Raw genomic sequence first — 16785 nt, forward strand, 5'->3', positions numbered from 1 at the left:
AGTGCTGCCGTGTATGCTGCCGTAATGATCACCTGGATGGCTCTAGACCACTGCTTCGTAGTGCCTTACAAATACAGAGTCGATTTACCTATGAAAAATGTTTTAAATGACTTTCTCTAACTCGCATGTCTGCAAACATGAAAGGTGAAAGCAAATGTAAAAGGCAAGCCTGCATATTGGTGTTCCTGTACTGTGGATAATAAATCAAGAGTTGTTACTAGTATAGGACTGGATTGGGAAGACTTCTTTCACGCAAATTTTAGCACAATATTTGTTAGATGTTAGTCAGATAGTGAATTGGAAGCAGATGTTTAGCTTTATTTTATGTTGCACTGTGTTGGTACTCTTGAGCAGCATTAAATCTTGAATAAAATTGACCTTTTGTTCCGCAGTGGTATGCTCCCAGAGGCAGTAATTCCACCATCTGATGAGCACAGTTATGCCCAATGGCTGGAGGAACAGGACCGTGCCATTACCAGGACAAAGGAGACTCAAGAAAACATTCATTTAAAAGCACATGGTAAAAATATCCCGATATCCAGATCCTTTAACAAGTCTTTAGTCTTTTGTTTTGTTTTTTTTTTTCTTTTACTTTTTCTTACTTAATTGCATGGATAGCGATCAGCTTCGTTTCAACTGAATTGATTCTATGTTGGGTATATTATGATATTGAATAATGAGCATATCACTGAAGTTTTGCTGTAATGGCTCAAAGGACTTTGTGTTTTGTGTTTGTGTCCCAATGCACTGCAGATCCTCTGAATGTGAGCCGCCGTGATGTAGATGAAAGACAGTGTTCTCTTTGTCAGCAGTATGGTGATGCCAAACCCAATGTAAGTTCTCATGTTGCTCTTTTTTAGCTGTTGTACCATCTGTGTTCAGCTGTCTCATCGCTGCTTCCGTTGTATTCATAGGAGGCGGGCAGGCTGCTGTACTTGGGGCAAAATGAGTGGGCTCATGTAAACTGTTGTATCTGGTCAGCTGAGGTGCAGGAGGTCAAGGGAGCATTGTTACATGTCCACAGCGCTGTAACCAGGGGACGGTTCATGGTAAATACAAATTTGTTTTGTTCTTAACAGATTAATTACTGATTAATTTTACCTGTGCTGAAAAGAACCAAGTCTACATTCTCAATGCAACTTCTAAAAGAGTAATGCATGAGTTTTGGTTGGTCACACTTAAAACAATTGTCTCGTTTCTCTACAGCGCTGTGAGCGGTGTAGCCAGGTGGGAGCAACAGTGGGCTGCTGTCTCTCAACCTGTCAGAGTAACTACCACTTCATGTGTGCTCGTGCCAGCCACTGTGTCTTTCAGAGTGATAAGAAGGTCTACTGTCACAAACACCGTGACCTCATCAACAACAAGGTTCATTGAATTGAAATGCACTGAGCACAGAACTGTTTCTCCTTCATACCTTAACGTTGTTATATTCTCAAAAGAACTACTAAAACACAATTTTCTTTTCCCTCTTCGTAGATGATGAATGGATTTGAGGTTCTCAGACGGGTCTATGTAGATTTTGAGGGTATAAGTCTTCGCAGGAAGTTTCTGACTGGCTTGGAGCCGGAGTCTGTTAATGTGATGATAGGTAAGTAAACCAGTGGGTATCAGTGTAAATAATGAACAATTTGCTTTCTTTGTTTTTATTAGTAAACATGATCACATCACAGTACCCTGATAGATTGGCTTGGCTAACAAATTTTGTTAGCGTTAAAGTGTGTTTAACACCTTAAGTGCATCAAAAAGTATGTTGCAATGTGGAGACTTACTCCTTTATGCACCCTCATTCCTTTGTGACAACTACAGAGATGTGTTTTTCTCTTTACAGGCTCTCTACAGATTAACAGATTGGGTGTGCTGAGTGAGTTGTCTGAAGTTTCAGGGAAACTGTATCCTGTGGGTTACCAGTGAGTACAAGTAACTCTTAAGCTTGTAGTAGTGAGGCATGATGATGTAGACAACTGCAGATTTGCTTTAAATATTTTTACAAGATACACAAAATTCATTGTAATTTAAGAGAAATTGTGCAAAATATTACATATGTTTATAAGATGCTTTTTTCTTAATTATTTAAGAACAGTGACAGTTGAAATTCTTGTCATTATGTAATGTATTAATAGGCTGTGTTTATTGGGTTTGTATGCTCCCAGCAGCAACATCTTTATGGAATTTTTTCCTCATGGGGCATTTTTCTTTTTGTAGAACTTAGAACATGAAAGCTGTTATTAGGGGAATGATGTTCTGACACAACACTGAAAATGTTTATCTTATATGTTGAATCCCAGATACATCCATTACAGTTGACAGTGACATGAATGTAGAACATGAAGATCTTTCATACAAAGCATTTAGATAAATAATTAAGACCAACAACAATTAACTTTATTTTTGACAACCTTTTATTTGTTTTCAGATGTACTCGGTGGTATTGGAGCACAGTTGACCCAAGAAAACGATGCAGGTACACTTGTAAAGTCACTGATGTGCAACTGTCATCGCCAATGAGAGCTCATAATTCAGCACAAAATCAGGAAGAGAACTGCACCATTGCACACAGCCCAAAACCTCATGAAGGTAAGATATACTATTCATTCAATTCATTTTATCATGAAGATTCTTTATTTTCATCGTTAACATTTTATTATAAAAGGAATACCTTACGGTTGTCCAAGATGGTGATGTATGAAAGTGTAAACACAGTTCATTGATTTTATAAATATGACTAGGAATATTTCTGTTTTAGGTATGGACTCCACTAATGTTGAGACTAGTCCTCTTGATCTACTGCCTAGCACCCCATCCCCTAACTCCAAACTTGACTCAGGAGCAGAATCTAAAACTCCAAAGCACCCTCAGAACCGGAGACCAGTTGGAGGGACTTTCAGACCATTGCCATCCCCAGGTATGTTTTCTCTCCAAACAGCTAATGAAATAGCTTTTAATATCTTGTTTTTTTATAGCTGCAGTTTTCTATATGCATATTTTAAAACTGCTTTCCCCTTCATAGGGGCTGCAGTTTCCACGTCCCATCATATCCTAACCATCAGTGACCTTGATGAGACACGCCGGTCAAAGAGGATTTCTGTACGCAGTCGAAATGCTTCTCCTCCCCAAAAGTCCCCCACGGTGCCAATGAAACTGCGCTCAGGAGGGACTCTTAACCCCAGATCGCTTCCATTTAGTTCCCCTATCTCTCCGCTTGGTGCTACTGAAAACCTCATGAGCTCTCCATCCCCTCGTCGCAGGGGGCGTCCTCCTTCCTCCCCATCTAGTGCTACCTCGGCGTACTCTCCTCGACAAGGAACCATTGGGAGCACCCCTTCAACTGTTTTCTTGTCCCCACGCCACTCTCCAAGGATTCAGCAACATTTCAGGAGCGCACCACAAGAATCTGCAGAGGTACCTCAAGATTTCTCTGCCTCTTTAGAGCCAGAAGATGCTGCAGGAATGCCAGAGGACAGCATCTCCACGATTGCTGTCATTGGTGATGGCAACTCAGTGCCACTGCCGTCAGATCAAGAGTTGCTCTCCACACACTTTGATGCTGATACGGATGTTGCTGTGGCCTCTGTGCTGAATGCAAAGCTGGAGTTTGATGAAGCGCTGCTAAATGAGAACGTGGCACTGCACTGTGGACTGTATGGTAGTGGAGCAGAAGCACAAGAAATCAGGGAGGGTCACGGAGCACATACTGAGGGGAACAGCTTGCTAGGCCGGATTTCAGATGAAGATACCAGTATATACAGTGCTAGTGAAAAAGACTTGCCTGGCCTTGCAGACCCTGGAGGGCAGATAGAGGTAGATGGAGACTCTGTTGATGGAGACTCTGACCATTATCTTAATTTCTCTCGCACAGTAGTGGTCTGTGATTCTGTCAAGGACTCTGCACAGGCAGGGCTAACTGTTCTTCCTACCTCACAGTCCATCTCTCAGCTGGATGGAGCAGATAATGATTCAGAAAGTGATGCAAGCGAAGCCAGTGGAGAGGACAACACTCAGGAAGTAGGGAATAGTTATCATAGTCAGGATACTGAGCCATCAAAGAGCATCACTCCTAACTCCGGAAGGGAGCTAGTTTGCACAAGCACAGTCGAGTCCTTTGTGCCAGAATCCATTCTGAGCCATGCTGAGCCAGAGGTTTTTCAGAAAACCGCTGTAAATCAACTTTCTGATCAGCAAGAGTTACAGGAATCAGTGCCCTTACAGGAGGGTTGGGATGTACTTGTTGATTCTGCCACTGAAGTATTCGCAGCACAAGACAGCATATCTACACAGGATTTAACGCTGCAAGAAATGCAGTCAGTATCTGAGGCAGTAATAGAAAATGTGTTACCAACTTCCCCAGTTTTTGATCCAAGTATTGATCTTGTTGCTGGACAAGAGGACATTTTGGCAGACAGTGAACCTGTAGAGGATTTAAATGAAGTGTTGTTGGATCCTGAGATGGGTCATTTTGTCTCTGCTAAAGATGGCAGCATAGTGCATATGTTTGACTCCTCATCAGTCAACTCCGTAAACAAGGATGTAAAATCGCCAGAGCAGATTGTCTTGCCAGAGCCTACAGTGAAGGTCGTATCAGCCCCTTCTTTAAACAGTGTCGGCAAAGTCACTGGTCCAGGTGCACTCCATCTTAAGAGATATGTCATTCCACAGACTATACCACAGCACAGAATAGTGAAGATGACTGTGCCAGCTGGCACATCGTTACCTCTGTCTGTTCCTGTCAACATGGTTTCCACATCACCAGCTGCCTCAGCTTTTCAAAAAAACCTAGTTGTTGCTTCCTCTCAGGTAGCAGTCAATGGTCTGGATTCTCCCAAGGAAGCCCCAAGGAGCCGAACTCTTGCCATCCGCATTCCTGCTTCTAGAGTATCAAGTGGGACTGGTGCATTACCCAGCCCACAGGTTTTGCTTGTCAACCGTTCTGGTCAGGTTTTAATAAAAGACCCACAGACCAACACTTACCAGCTGCCTAGTGCTAATTCACCATCTTTCAGCCACATTAGACAAATTGCTAAGATCATCCACAGCAGTAACCTTGTTCAGAGATCTGTTCCAAGAGTTGTGGTAACCCCTGTGCCTCAAGCAAGCCCCAGCCAAGCTCCAACCACACATGTAGTATCATACAGCAATGGAGCTGTGCCCTCTACTAAGGTTTTCATCAGGAAGCTACCTCAAAAGTTTTCAGAAGTGCAAATGAACAGTGGTGTAAGACTGAACAATACAGCTGTGCCAGTCTCGCCAGTATCAGAAGTAAACCAGAGAGATGACGCACAGGCTATAATAGAGAGAGCCATGGCAAGCCACCGAGAAATGGCAAACCCTGGTGTGCTGAGTCCATCCCAGTTCCAGGTCCACCCATACCTTAGCAAGCTCCACTCTCCTGATATGGTAGAACAGTCTTCGAAACTGCAACACCGGACTCAGCCTGCCATTCTGTCCCGTTCAAAGTCTCAGGTCAGAGTCAAGAGGGTGTCTTCAGCATCAGAGCGAACAAGCATAAAGAAATCCAAGACTGACTTTATAGAGCCGACGGTTTCTAGCTCTCAGGATGAACTTAACAGGTGAGTCGGACAGGAGGTGAATTAAACTGGTGTTTATCAGTGTGTGTTTTGGTGAATTGCTCAGAAACATTGTTTTCTTGAATTGTAGATTTAACAAGGTACGCATTAAGGCCCCAACCTTTAAGGACGTGCTGGACTTTGACCACACAGAAGCTGAAAATCTCCCTGGACCAAAGACTGCTGAAGCCAAAGACTTTGAAAACAAAAGGTTAGCTACTGATTTATGTGCACTTTTGCAGCTATTAGGTATATGTGCATAGACCACCTTCAGTATGTTTTTTTTTTTTTGTATAGAGTTACTCCAATAGAATGTGAATCCAGTGAACCGCAGGAAGGAGAGAGGGGCATCCATGACAAAACTCATGAATGGGTCAGCTCTAGAAACAGTGACCTGTCTGACTGGACTCCCTGTGCAGGTATTGTATTGTTGTATATGTATTTGTAAGTATTCCTACTTCTAATTCCTATATCTTGTCATACATGTTGCATGCAACTGCAAGTTTAGTTTTGTCACATCTTCATCTTTTGCATCAGATTGGAGTTCAGATGAGGACTCTCCATCACCCTTTAAGCAGGAGCAGAATGAATGTGCTGGTCAAAATCAGCCGCACCTGCTCTTCAAAATCACTAGCGATGATGGCTTCAGTGTGGAAGCAGACAGCATTGAGGGTGAGAATTTTCCTAACAGCTTATTTTAGGTAGGAGGAGTTCGAAGTTACATTTTTTTCTATCTTGTTTATATTTTATTTACTCCCAATTATCTCCCCTCAGTGGCGTGGAGGGCAGTGGTGGATGGTGTCCAGGAGGCACGGACGGGCTATAGGCTCGAACAGTTGCCTCTAGGCAGAATGAGTGGAGCCAGGGTACTTGGTGTCATCCACGATGCTGTGCTATTCCTCCTGGAGCAGCTGCAGGGCGCTCCCCAGTGCCAGAGCCACCGATTCCGTTTCCACCAGCATGAGAAACCAGAGAAAGAGCCGCCAGTAAATCCTAGTGGCTGTGCTCGTGCTGAGGTCTACATGAGGTATGAGCTACTAATGGAAAACCTCAGTTGATTGGATGTAAACTAATTTAGATATGAACTATGAACTGTGATTAGTTGCTGTGTTGTCAGCAGATAGAGCTGAACTCATCTACATCCTCCCACATTCTCAATTAGATAAAAAAAAGAATATTGGACTTGATGTGAAGATTTAGGAGCGTGAAATCTGTAGAAATCTACTGAATGAACAGACTTTACAGCGGCTAAACATTAAACTTTTATTACTCACAAAAATACTGTTTCTGATGGTATTTTTCCTGTGGGTCAGCACTCCAGTGTGACACTGAAATGGGCTGCTACATGTTTCATCTAGATTTGTCATGTGGATAGGTATGTTTGATGCACAGAACATTCATGTCAAGTCTTGTGACAAAGAATTCTGGTTCCATGTCCTGCAGGAAGTCCACATTTGACATGTTCAACTTCTTGGCTTCCCAACATCGGCAGCTTCCTGAGAGCAGGCCCTGTGATGAAGACGAGGATGACATTAAGCTTAAATCCAGCAGGTCAGATATGTGACTTAGCACTGTTTTGATTGTCTTACAAATAATGACTTTTTCTTCTTTTTTTTTTTCTTCTTTTTTCAGGATTACTGATCTGGTGGCAGTGTGTTTATATTGGTGGCATGTAGTTATATTTTTCAGCTGTGTAGTTTGTAAACAATCCTGAAATTATCCATGGAACCCTGTTATGTACCTTCTTTTAACCTCCATTCTTAAACTAAAATATGCCTCTGATGTTAATGTCAACGTCCTCTATGAAATATCTTTTTTCAGACGTGCGACCAGTACAGAATTACCGATGGCAATGAGGTTCAGGCACCTTGAGAAAACATCTAAAGAAGCCGTAGGAGTTTATAGGTAAAGAAGCCAAACTGTGCATGTTGCAAAATTTTAAAATAAATTGTGTGACTTTAAATAACCTTACAAATTTTGGGAAAGAAAATCCTAACTAGTAGCCACTGGTCGAAAGGCTGATGTATACATGTGTATACATGTAAACCCACCTGGTCACCACACTTTTCCTTGTTAAAGAAGTTATTAATTAAACAATCAAACAGCCCCCAAGATTTCTGAATTTATAAGATGATACATCAAAAAAGGGGGTTTTCCTAGCCTTTAAACCAGGAAATCAAACTACTGCTGTAATGACACATGTAGTGATGGTTATAACTTTCATTTTGGCCATTTGAACAGTGCCCTCATGTGGTTTCCTTTATGTTAGGTCTGCCATTCATGGGCGTGGTCTTTTCTGCAAGAGGAACATAGAAGCTGGAGAGATGGTGATTGAGTATGCTGGTAATGTCATTCGTTCAGTTTTAACTGACAAGCGGGAGAAATACTACGACAGTAAGGTATGCTATGTTGGTGAACTCATGAATATCCTTATTCTGATAGTGAGCACTGTTTGAGTTATTTCCTTCAGTCATCTTTGTAACTAACCGAACCATTACATGAAGGTTTATTTGAAGTTTTATTTTGATATTTAAAAATGCTTTTGCATCACCTAGCTAATAACAGTTCAAGGAAATTGTTAGTCCTGTGGGGCCAGGGGTGATCTTTCAATGAGAATACACATCTGCGAACAACTTCCTAAACTTTTTGTGCTGGGTTGCAGCAAAATCTGCCGTAAAACCCAGATTCCCTTGTAGGCAGAACTTGCGAGATCTTATGTTTAATTTAACTGCATATATTATGTTCTCCGCACACGAGAGACGCTTCTACGTGCTGATTTGGAGGTTTTTGGGGGGACTTTACAGTTGACAAGCGCATCTTCACCCCCATTTTGCACTCTTACTTCACAAGGAGATGGATTGGTTTAGATATTTCACACTTTATTCCCACCCTAATAAGTCTAATTTCCCTCCGACCATCAGCCCAAATTTTCTCATGTTTGTCCTCAAACGTTCTCATTATGAGATCACTTCTTTCCCCATGAGGATAGGAAAATGTGACCTCTGTGTGTGTGTTTTCTTCTTATGTCTTGATAGATAGTCTTTTGCTTACTCCTGGTATCTGTCTCTCACTTTCTCTCCAAAGGGCATTGGCTGCTACATGTTTCGTATTGATGATTTTGATGTCGTGGATGCCACCATGCATGGCAATGCAGCACGTTTTATTAACCACTCATGTGAGCCCAACTGTTACTCGCGGGTCATTAATGTGGAAGGCCGGAAGCACATCGTCATATTTGCTTTGAGGAAGATCTACCGTGGGGAGGAACTCACCTACGATTACAAGTTCCCCATTGAAGATGCCAGCAACAAGCTGCACTGTAACTGTGGAGCTAGACGATGTAGACGCTTTTTGAATTAGGATTTGAACATGGTTGGATTGAACTAGGACTTAAACATGGATGAAGGTACTCAGGGGCAAGATAGGAAGTAAATAAGGGAGGTAGGCAATTCCGTGTGGAAAGAAACATTTTAGCTTAAGTCAGTGTTTCCTGGGTTTGAGAAATACTGGCTTCAATGAGCAACCATTTGTCTTTGCAAACAGCTCAACATATTGGCATGCATGTGGGCAAGTTGAAACCTTTTTGGGCCAAGGACCAGCACATCTAATGGACAGATTTTCCAGTTCTCTCACTCCTTAGTACTGTAGTCCTCTTGCTCATAATTGAGTTGCTAAAAAAAAGACGTCCCTCAGAACTCTGTGGCCATATTTCATTCTTGTTGGGACATAGAGTGAAATGGCCTTTCCCATTTTCATTGAGTGAAAAATCTTCAGCTTTGTACCTGATGTTTTCTTAATGGCTGCTTACAGCCATAGTGCAGTACTTCAGTTCACTAGGGCTGCTGAGTGTAAACCCAGTCTTGTATGTTTTAAGGGTGTTTTTGCATTTTTGCTACTGATTCGGAAGAGCTCTGTAGAGAGTCCTCAATTAGCACCTTACCAGTATAGCTCTGTATTTATCAGAGTTGAATTATTATACCCTGTTTGTGGGACTTTGAGTGATGTTTTTTCAGTGAACAGAGGCTTCAGTGAATATATTTTAAATGATGGTGCTAATCAGAGTACCAGATTTTTTTTTTCTGCTGCTTTTTAAACTTCCAAACAGCTTTCTTTCTCTTGTGATTACTGTGCTGTCAATTTGTGTGAGATTTCTCTTCCAAAGTTTGGATTTCCTACAGCTTTCCACATTTGGGTACCTGTACAGAATTTTATTTTTTACCCCGTTCATTGCGTATCCCAACTATGTGCAGATAAAATTCTGTATATATGAATGGTAGGTGCTTAAAGGTCTGCTCTGGGCAATTTATTTTTAATTGTGTGTGTGTGTGTGTGTGTGTGTGTGTGTGCGCTTCTCATTTCTTTCTTTTTTGTTCTTTTTTTTTAATAATTCTGTCTAGTTTTTATACATTTTTTGCAGTTGCAGTTGAGAATTGACACCCAGATGGTAGTACATGTATAGCATAAGCTTATCAAATAATTTGGCTGTCCAGCTTGTATTATCACTTAAAGCTAAAAATTTTAAAACACAGCTGTTGTAATTGGACGAATCTAAAAAAATAACTTGAAGGAAATGACCATGCTTCTTATAGCCATGTGTTCTTCTTTTGCTCTCTCTTTCATAGCCAGTCATACCAGGGACACTTTGCAGATCTACTACCTCAGTGGCGCATGACCCATGATAGCTAGTGAAATACGATTGAACAGTAGCAAAAAAATTTGCTGCAGTTTTTCACTAGCATTGAGTTTATGCAATTTGACTGCAGATTTTTTTTCCTTTGCTTTCAGTGGGCTTCAGGTCCTCCCTTGTGTTTTTGTATAGAATGTTTTGTTTACTTAACATGAAGAGTACGGATTGAGTCCCTAACTTAGCATGAGGAACTTGTCCATGTTATTTAGCACAGTGCGTCTTTGTATATAGTTGTACAAAAATTTCAGAACCTGTTAAATTTTTCTACGCACTTTTTTATTTATGATGTTCTATATGTAATAAAGATCCTAAAATTTTTCAACAAAACAGTTGAATGTAATTCAGTTTTATTTGTGCGGTTGTATGCAAAAGGTTTTTTTTTGTTGATTGAGGTAAAAACAGAAGTGAACACAAACTTAAAAAAATGCATTTAGTTTATAGTTGATGTTCTTAAGTGGGGGAAAAAATAAAATGTGTAGCAGTTGTGGCTTATTATGGGATATCTTGCATGCACAGTATGTTTGGTAACTGTAAGAGCCATTACAAAAGCCTTAGTTTTAGTTCATGGTGAATTTTGAGGTAGGTTTTAGATCATTGTCTTATTTTAAATGCCACACTCTTTTAGGCTTCTTTTTAAGCTTCACATTTGCTTTTCACTGATATTTAGTGCTTCATTCTTCCATCTACCTCTGCAGTGTTTCCAGTGCTGCTGGCCGCCACATAACCCCAAAGCAGGATAGATCAGCGCTTACCAGTTAATAAGGTGTTCTTTTCATCAAATGCTGCTTTTTTTCTTCTAGCATACGATCAGAGACTAACAGGCAGTTTTTACCTCATCAGTTCACAGCACTTGTTTTAAAATGCCTCTGGTTTACCAAGATGCCGGATTTTATTTGGGCTGTGGCTTCTGTTTTAGAGTGTGTTTTTTAAGTAGCCTGGCAGCCAATACATTGCATTTTTACCTTTTATCTGATGGTGGCCTTTAGTCAAGATCAAAGCCCAAACTTGACATTGAGAACCAGCGATCTTGGAGAGATGGACATTTGAATGCTTTTTCATTAAGAGTCGCAGCAAATGTATGTCCCTCATATGGCAAAAGACTAATTAATCTGAATAGACATGAAACAAAGCATGGATGTTGCAATAAATATTTGGGGGGGGGGGCAAAGTTATGCTCTGGTGCCAAAGTGATACATGTTTAAGGGTCATCACCAAATTCTCAGGATGGATTGTCAGCAAGACACTCTGTTCTATCAATTTTTCTACATGGTTGTGTTTTTGATCCTTTGAAAATGCAGTATTTTTAATCATTTGTGAATAATATTTCAGCCCTCAAGTATTTTGACATGGTCCGATCTGGCCCTCTTTGAAAAAGGTTTGGACACCCTGATCTAGATGTTTTTCATACTTCAGATGTTGACTATGATGAGGTTACTGGTAAGGTTTCTTTCTGATGACTCTTCCATGCAGATTGTGTTTGTGCAAGTAACGCTGCACCAAAACCTTTTAAGCCTTCCTGCAGGTCCTTGCTGTCATATGGGGGTTTTGCTTTGCCTTTCTGGCTGGGATAAAAGTGGTTCTGTCTGAGAATTTTCTTGTTCTTCCAGATTTTGCCACTGTTCCACAGTTCCCATTAACTTGATATCTTTTTATGGCCTTCCCATGCTTTGGAGGCATCAATGAGTGTCATTTTGAGACGTTTTCATTTGCCCAAACGTATACATGCCATACATGTATAAAGTAACTGCATAGTTTGCAGCAGATGTTCTTTACTTCATTACACACAAGAAATATGTGTAATTTGTTAAGGGTGTGTTCATATTCTTGCACACAACTGTGTAGTGCATTTTACAATGTAGTTTGTCATGGTTTTTGCAGAAATTTGGGTCCAAACTAGTCATGACTGAGGTAAGAGTGGTAATGTGGTAGTGGAGCCAGCAGACAACATGGTGAGAACATTTTTGTTATTTGATGTAATATTCTGTAGCACAGCATAGCATAGCATTTTACAGACTTTATGATTTTGTATTCTTTGTCAGTGTCCAGCAATGTTCTCTCTCTACACTATGCATTCTACAATTATGCCATAAAACTATTAAGAATTTCCCCATGGCGATTTAATGACAGACGAGATTCAGCTTTCTAGCAGTAACATTAGCTGTTTGGCTGTGAGGCTAATGGAAATAAGGGTAAGGGTAGGGTATCTGCCCTAAACTGCTTGGAGTTTTTCAGATGTTTCTCCGAACTTTAATATATTTTATTAGATGCAGTTTTTTTACCTTGTTTTTAAACCAGAAAATCCCATTTTAGAGCTGTGCTCTAAAACCGTGGTCCTGAAGAGCTACCTTCCTGCAGAGTTTAGTTCCAACCTGTATCCTGTAAGCTGCCCGACCCCTTACTTAACTCTACTACATGTGATCCAGCTGAATCAGGGACATGGAAAGAGGTTGATTAGCTGGAGTAGGTGTGGCAAATTGTGGTTGGAACTAGGCTCTGCACGAAGGTAGCGCTCCAGGATCAGGTTTTAAGACCACTGTTCTAGAGACTACTGCGACACTGCTGTAGGAGGCAAATAGACACATTTACAAAAGATGTAGCGATGGCTGAATTTTTCATTTTGGCCAGAGTGCCAGTGTTTAACAAGAAAAAATACTAAATCTTATCATGAAATAAATATTTTTTTCAAATTTTTGTTCCACAGTCGTTGCCACAGGACACTGTTGGCTGGATATTTTTGGTTGGTGAACTATTCCGTCTCGGAGGGGACAGGATAAAAATAAACATTCTCTCAAATAAATTGTTTGCATTTTGCACGTTTTATTTGTGGTTACGATTTCTTAATTCGTTCCAACAATTAATTTGTTCTCTCATTTTCTTTTAAACGTGCACTTTGGTGATGAAATGAAGGAAGACAGACTACAATCACAATCTTCACTAAACTGCACTTTCTAATGCTTATATTTAACAGACATGAAGACACAATGCAGTCGTTTTTATTCCTGGTCAAGCTGCAGTGTGAGGGGATGTCGAACAGTTAGTGGAAGAAATGTTCAGCGTCCATGTTTTAGCATACCAAATTAAAATGAAAACTAAAAAGAACATCTCTGTCCATTATCGCATCAATCTAACCCTTCAAATCCCATCGTTTCAGGGAGCCGTTAGCCTACTTGTGCACAGGGCACCGTGCCACCGTTCTGGTCTGTACTGACTACATAATAACATGCCATTTTTACCCATTGTGACATCAGAACTGATACATGTTGCAAATATTCCATCTTAATGTTTCAGACATTTTCACCTAGACAGATCATTCCTATGCAAATTACTGACTGTAGTCTAAGGCAGAGTTTTAAAATTACATTGTAAACAGTTTCTCATATGGAAAACTTGTGGCACTGTAGGTTTCATTGCACAGCAGCATCCTCTACAGGCTTTACAGGGTATGAACTAAATTGAGCAGAGAGTGGACCAGGATGCCCATGAAACTACCCCAAAGAGAAGCACTTATTCTGTGTATTAAACAATCAATGCTCCACTTTGTGGTGGTCTCAAAACACTTCTTAGCTGAGATAAATAAGTATCTTGTTTTGCATGAGTACTCTGATCAAAAATATACCCCAACTTGATAGCACTTTCTTGATACTTTTGAAGAGAAAGATGCTAAAGTTGAAGCAGATTCCTGCCAGTTACTTCAAATTCTCTTGTCATACATTCTCCAGTGTTATTCAGTATTATAGGCCATATTCTTGATGGTAAAAGTCTCCAAATGTTGCCCCAACTTGTTAGCACTTACAATGCAATTTAGGTAAGAGAGCTAGAGCTAGGGTCACATTCAGAACTAAAACTGACATAGTCCAAGAACAGAGGAGACCTTTTAGTCAAATTCCTTTAGTTGCATTAGTCACTTAAAACTACCCCAACAAATAGCACTTACCAGGGTATCAATGGTGTAGCGAACACTGGCCGAAACTCTACCTCCGGCAGAGTGTTTACCCAAAAGTTAAGGGCCTTTTTGGGTCCATCAGGTCTGGGATTGTGGCATAAAGCTGTCGGCTTAATACCCCAACCCCAGACTCAGTCAGATTTACGGCTGAATCAAGAGGCTGCACCCCTCTCCTTTGACCTGGAGAAAAACAGGACCCTTCACTGGAATGCAGCTGCACGGCTCTCCAAAATCCTGTGGACAACTTTTTATCTTAAGTAACAGAAAGTACATTTCTAAGGTGTTTGTCCCCTCCAAACTGCAACCATTCGTTAGAACTCTTTTTAACTAAACTAGACATACCAAAACGGAATTTGTACGACTTTGGACGGCAAAATTACAACTTTCTAAATTCCCTAGGGATCTCAAGCATGGACCCACAGCAACCCCAAGGGGTGAAAACGAGAATTACCACGCTACCACCTAAGGACTGTTACTCACAAAGGACTCCAGGAAAACTTATTGATATGCATGTTTGACTATCAACCTTATCTAATTCACAAGTGATGATGCTTGTATTTTTATACTCAGTTTCTTAGTGTGTATTCATCCTTTCTTTTACCAGGCGTTAGGAATGTGTGGAATAACTGTCCGAAAGTAACCGAAATAACCATTTAAAGTAGTGATTTTCTAAGTATGCACCTAGGTTTTCTTTTCACTTGTTTTATTTAGCCTTCTATTTTTTTTACTCTTCTCGTTTACTTGATTTAGTCATTTGAAGTAATGATTTTACTGTGTTGAAAGTTTCTGCAATGAAAAGACACCCAAGGATTATCTATAAGATTGTTTCTGCCTTTGGCATAGTTGTTCTCAGATAATGTGGGTAGAAACTGCACGTAGATACCTAAATGTTGGGTTTGTAGGTTATGGATTTTAGTAACCTAATTGATCTGAAAACTGTTTTGTTTAATCGAATTAAACTTTTAAACCTAGAAGGAACAAAGGAGGGAGTTCCCTGGTAGGGCGCACAGAGAAACCCCCACCAATCAGGACCAAGAATTAGGAATAGCTAATTACCCGTTAGGTGAGAGAACCTATCAACACCTGGGTTCCACCCCTGAAGGGAAGGGCCTCCAGCTGAACAAAACCAGAGTGCACCGCAAATTTGGGGAGTTCCTGCGTTCGCAACAAGTTTCTAAGTTTGTGCCGGCCTAGGTCAGAAAGACAGGTCAGAAGTATTAGGACGCTAAATTTTCAGATCTGAAACCTTTCTTTGTTTGTAACTTGCCTGTTCGTCTACACACCTTAAGTTTGAACCACCCTCAGAGAAGGAAGGTGGATATTTCTTGTCTGGCCCGGGAGAATATATCCATAACTTTCGATTCTGCTAAAGAGAGGTAGTTAGTTAAATTGGTACCACCAACCTCAGAACCCTGATTGCAACCTGAACCTCGCCAGCGGAGTGGGAGCGGTTCTGACGCCACGGAGACCCAGCATCGCACCCAGAGCCACGCACTGATCTGTGAACAGATCGACCCTCGAAAGGCCGCCCAAGCTCCACCGTCAGACGGCCACGAGACGCGTCCGCCCAATCACTGACGGGAAGGCGCGTGCCCGCACGGAGATGCAGCATCCACGGCCAGCGAGGAGAGGAACCACCGCGTGAGCTTTCTCAGGACAGACTCGACCTTCGATCGAGTCTGTCCTGAGACGACCCCGCCTGAAGTCAGCCCCCGACTCCCACGTAAGCTGGAACCATCAATTTGCAGTCAGGGCCCTGACGCCAATTTATTTAATAAGAGAACTTTTAAAGGTACATCCAGCCATATAGTTATTCCCGTCCAGGCTTAGGTTAATTCTCTAGAGGCTCTCCCAAGCGGCTCCCCCAAACCACACTGCCTCATACCATTTAGCCGCGAATCACTCTAACTTACTCGAGCTATTTTGTCTTTCATTACTATCACTTTGTTTTGTTTTGTTTTCTGGTGCTATTTTCTATTGTTTATCATTGAATGAAGTCCAAAAGTAGTTTGATATTTGGCCAATAAATTCCCTTTTCTGAAGCATCCTTGGTGCGAGCTTTTCTCTCTCTTGCCCTGGTCTGTAGACTTCAAAGAAATCCAGGTTACCTCACACCCTCACATAAGGTTCTAGCAATAATAATATTAAAAATTGCAAAACCCGTTACAATGGTGACATGAATTCCAGCTATTTTTTTTTTTTTTAAAGTTTATAGAAATATTAAAAATGAAGTTATTCTGATCTACATACCTCATTGGCTGTTGTCATAGAAGTTAATCGGCCAGAGAGAATCACTCTGAAAGACATTTTCTGAGTTGTTCCCATTTTAAATGTTCAGAAACCTTTCAATGAATTGAGGTCATTCACAGCTCCTCCCCCTTCAAATCCCATTGTGACATCAGAACTGATACATGTTGCAAATATTCCATCTTAATGTTTCAGACATTTTCACCTAGACAGATCATTCCTATGCAAATTACTGACTGTAGTCTAAGGCAGAGTTTTAAAATTACATTGTAAACAGTTTCTCATATGAAAAACTTGTGGCACTGTAGGTTTCATTGCACAGCAGCATCCTCTACAGGCTTTACAGG

The 16785-nt window shown here is 40.9% G+C and overlaps 1 protein-coding gene across 5 annotated transcripts in view; it reads left to right on the plus strand.

Moving 5' to 3' along the window:
* kmt2ba (lysine (K)-specific methyltransferase 2Ba) overlaps positions 1 to 12366 on the plus strand; it is a 44944-nt gene extending 32578 nt beyond the window's left edge. For 4 of the 5 annotated variants that reach the window (XM_036567206.1, XM_036567210.1, XM_036567211.1 and 1 more), the window contains exons 21-37: positions 393 to 520; positions 754 to 833; positions 915 to 1049; positions 1207 to 1365; positions 1477 to 1588; positions 1829 to 1907; positions 2414 to 2574; positions 2744 to 2902; positions 3008 to 5564; positions 5653 to 5772; positions 5859 to 5980; positions 6099 to 6233; positions 6336 to 6588; positions 7005 to 7112; positions 7383 to 7466; positions 7831 to 7960; positions 8646 to 12366. In XM_036567206.1, the coding sequence (XP_036423099.1) occupies positions 393 to 520; positions 754 to 833; positions 915 to 1049; positions 1207 to 1365; positions 1477 to 1588; positions 1829 to 1907; positions 2414 to 2574; positions 2744 to 2902; positions 3008 to 5564; positions 5653 to 5772; positions 5859 to 5980; positions 6099 to 6233; positions 6336 to 6588; positions 7005 to 7112; positions 7383 to 7466; positions 7831 to 7960; positions 8646 to 8921 (4798 nt within the window). In that variant the 3' untranslated portion in view covers positions 8922 to 12366. The remainder of the gene's footprint in view (positions 1 to 392; positions 521 to 753; positions 834 to 914; positions 1050 to 1206; positions 1366 to 1476; positions 1589 to 1828; positions 1908 to 2413; positions 2575 to 2743; positions 2903 to 3007; positions 5565 to 5652; positions 5773 to 5858; positions 5981 to 6098; positions 6234 to 6335; positions 6589 to 7004; positions 7113 to 7382; positions 7467 to 7830; positions 7961 to 8645) is intronic. The other variant, XM_036567209.1, reaches the window with a different exon arrangement.
* Positions 12367 to 16785: the final 4419 nt, after the last annotated feature.

The sequence above is a fragment of the Colossoma macropomum genome, unplaced genomic scaffold, assembly GCF_904425465.1.
Source record: "Colossoma macropomum unplaced genomic scaffold, Colossoma_macropomum, whole genome shotgun sequence".
Lineage (NCBI taxonomy): Eukaryota > Metazoa > Chordata > Actinopteri > Characiformes > Serrasalmidae > Colossoma > Colossoma macropomum.